Source organism: Mytilinidion resinicola, assembly GCF_010093595.1.
Source record: "Mytilinidion resinicola strain CBS 304.34 unplaced genomic scaffold BDZ99scaffold_18, whole genome shotgun sequence".
In the NCBI taxonomy this organism is placed as follows: domain Eukaryota; kingdom Fungi; phylum Ascomycota; class Dothideomycetes; order Mytilinidiales; family Mytilinidiaceae; genus Mytilinidion; species Mytilinidion resinicola.
In genome coordinates, this window is record NW_022985454.1 from 944,675 (window position 1) to 946,518 (window position 1,844).

The 1,844-nt window shown below is 49.8% G+C and overlaps 1 protein-coding gene across 1 annotated transcript; it reads left to right on the forward strand.

Annotated features, from left to right (window-relative positions):
* Nucleotides 1-1,213: 1,213 nt before the first annotated feature.
* Nucleotides 1,214-1,844, forward strand: BDZ99DRAFT_540445 (DUF1769-domain-containing protein; the record flags this gene model as incomplete). The annotated part of the gene is made up of 1 exon (XM_033726712.1): nucleotides 1,214-1,844. A coding segment is annotated over one exon (513 nt), but the record flags the coding sequence as incomplete, so codon positions are not given.

A 1,844-nucleotide genomic window follows, 5' to 3' on the forward strand; every position in this document is an offset into this window, starting at 1 on the left:
ATATTGGGAAATGACGTAAAATGAACGGAAATTTGGATATATATCATTGCTCTGATGTGGCTTTCTACGGATAGACTACTACCTGGGTTCTCATCTATGGGTGCACCGCCGTTTGAGGTGGCCTAGCGGGTTTTGACTATTCAAAATGATTGAATGCTGTCTTACTAAGAGTTTGGAAGATACTCTGAAGCCTTATATCAAAGGATTGTGCTTATAATTAGGTCTTCTATTATAATACTAGAAGGATGAACTCTGACTCGACCGCCGTGGTCGCCGCAACGCCGAAACTCAAATATCTCCACTCCAACAGCTTATTTTCTAATTCTAACGCGATAGAACGTTTCGCCTCAATATGAACTTCTACTACGCCAGCGGATAGATCCTTAAGTCTCGTTGTTGAATTTACACGAATTAATTAGTGGTAAAATGTAAGGTCGCTCTATGCTCAACACTTATCCGTAACGAAAATACCGAAAGCGGCAGGAGCTCGGACCAAAAGGGAGGGGTAGTTCTGAGGTTGTGTTGACCATTCACTGAGGAAATTCGACCTAAAGACGCTCACATGTTATTGCAAGTAGAATTCACCGCTGAAAGCATATCACCTGACAGGAGTGATAACTCAATATATGATTGGATGAGCGCAGGAAAACCGCAGCCAATGAGGGCACAACCGTGGCTGACCCTCGCGTCCCGATGCCGTCATCACCTGCGGCATGCCGAAACGACGCATGCGTTAACCGTGTCACGGCCTCCACCGAGAATCCCGACCGGCCTGCGAGATGGACGTAGGTACGACGACGGTGGCTTTGCTACTAGTTTTAAAGCCTGGAACTGTCCGATTTCTGACTCTATATCATGGGCGGGTTGTGGCAGTAGACTTACATGCGCTTTTAGACCTGAAATCCTTTACATTTCCGAAAGAGTCACGAGTATGCCCTATATCAATGACGACTTTTAATTTTATACTTTGCATTTGATACCCTAGACAATCGAGCCTTCTTAGATTTCCTAGACTGTTATATCTTAGTTTGCAAACACATTCCTACTATTCTACTTTATACCCTCTTCAACACCGCTTTATATAGCACTCTATTAAGCACAGCATCACCTTAAAACCAACAGCATCATGGTATCCACCCTTAAATCCGCCCTCTCCACCTCCCGCTCCCGAACCCCCTCTCCAAACCCATCTGTCCCCGACCCCTTGTAAAAAGACAAATACCTCCTCCGCGTCACCGCCGGCCCCACCTACGCGCCCTCCACCCACACCCTTATCCCCGTTAACACCACCTCGCCCACCCACATCTCCACCCCCCTTATGGACGCCTGGCTCAACGTCCGTATCAAAGGCTACAACGGCCTCCCCACCTCCGCGCCGCCGACCGACTCCGCCTACTTCTCGCACCCGCTGCACACCTCCGACCTGCACAGCGTCGGCTACACCTTCATCCCGAAGCGCGACATCCCCGGCCAGGATCTGGTAACCGGGTTCGATTTCGACCACTCTATTCGGGATAGGCTGCCGCCGGGGTTCAAGACGGCGATGCGCATCGTCACGACGTTGCTCGATCCGGGGATTTATTCGGATCCGTATTCGGACGCGCCGTTCCTCTATGGGCTGGCGTTGTCGAGTTTTTTCGCGTTTCGGGTGGGGGATAAGGGGGATGGGGGCGTTGGTGAGTTCCGTATATCTATGCTTCTCTCTCTTCTACTCCCGTCCCTGTAGGCTGGAGCAACAGCTCTACCACCGAGTAAGGTTGAGTCTAACGACGGTGTCCATAGGTCCTTCATCAGTATAATTCCACTGGTAAGTGCTATCCACCAAGGCCTGAATATACCAAAAT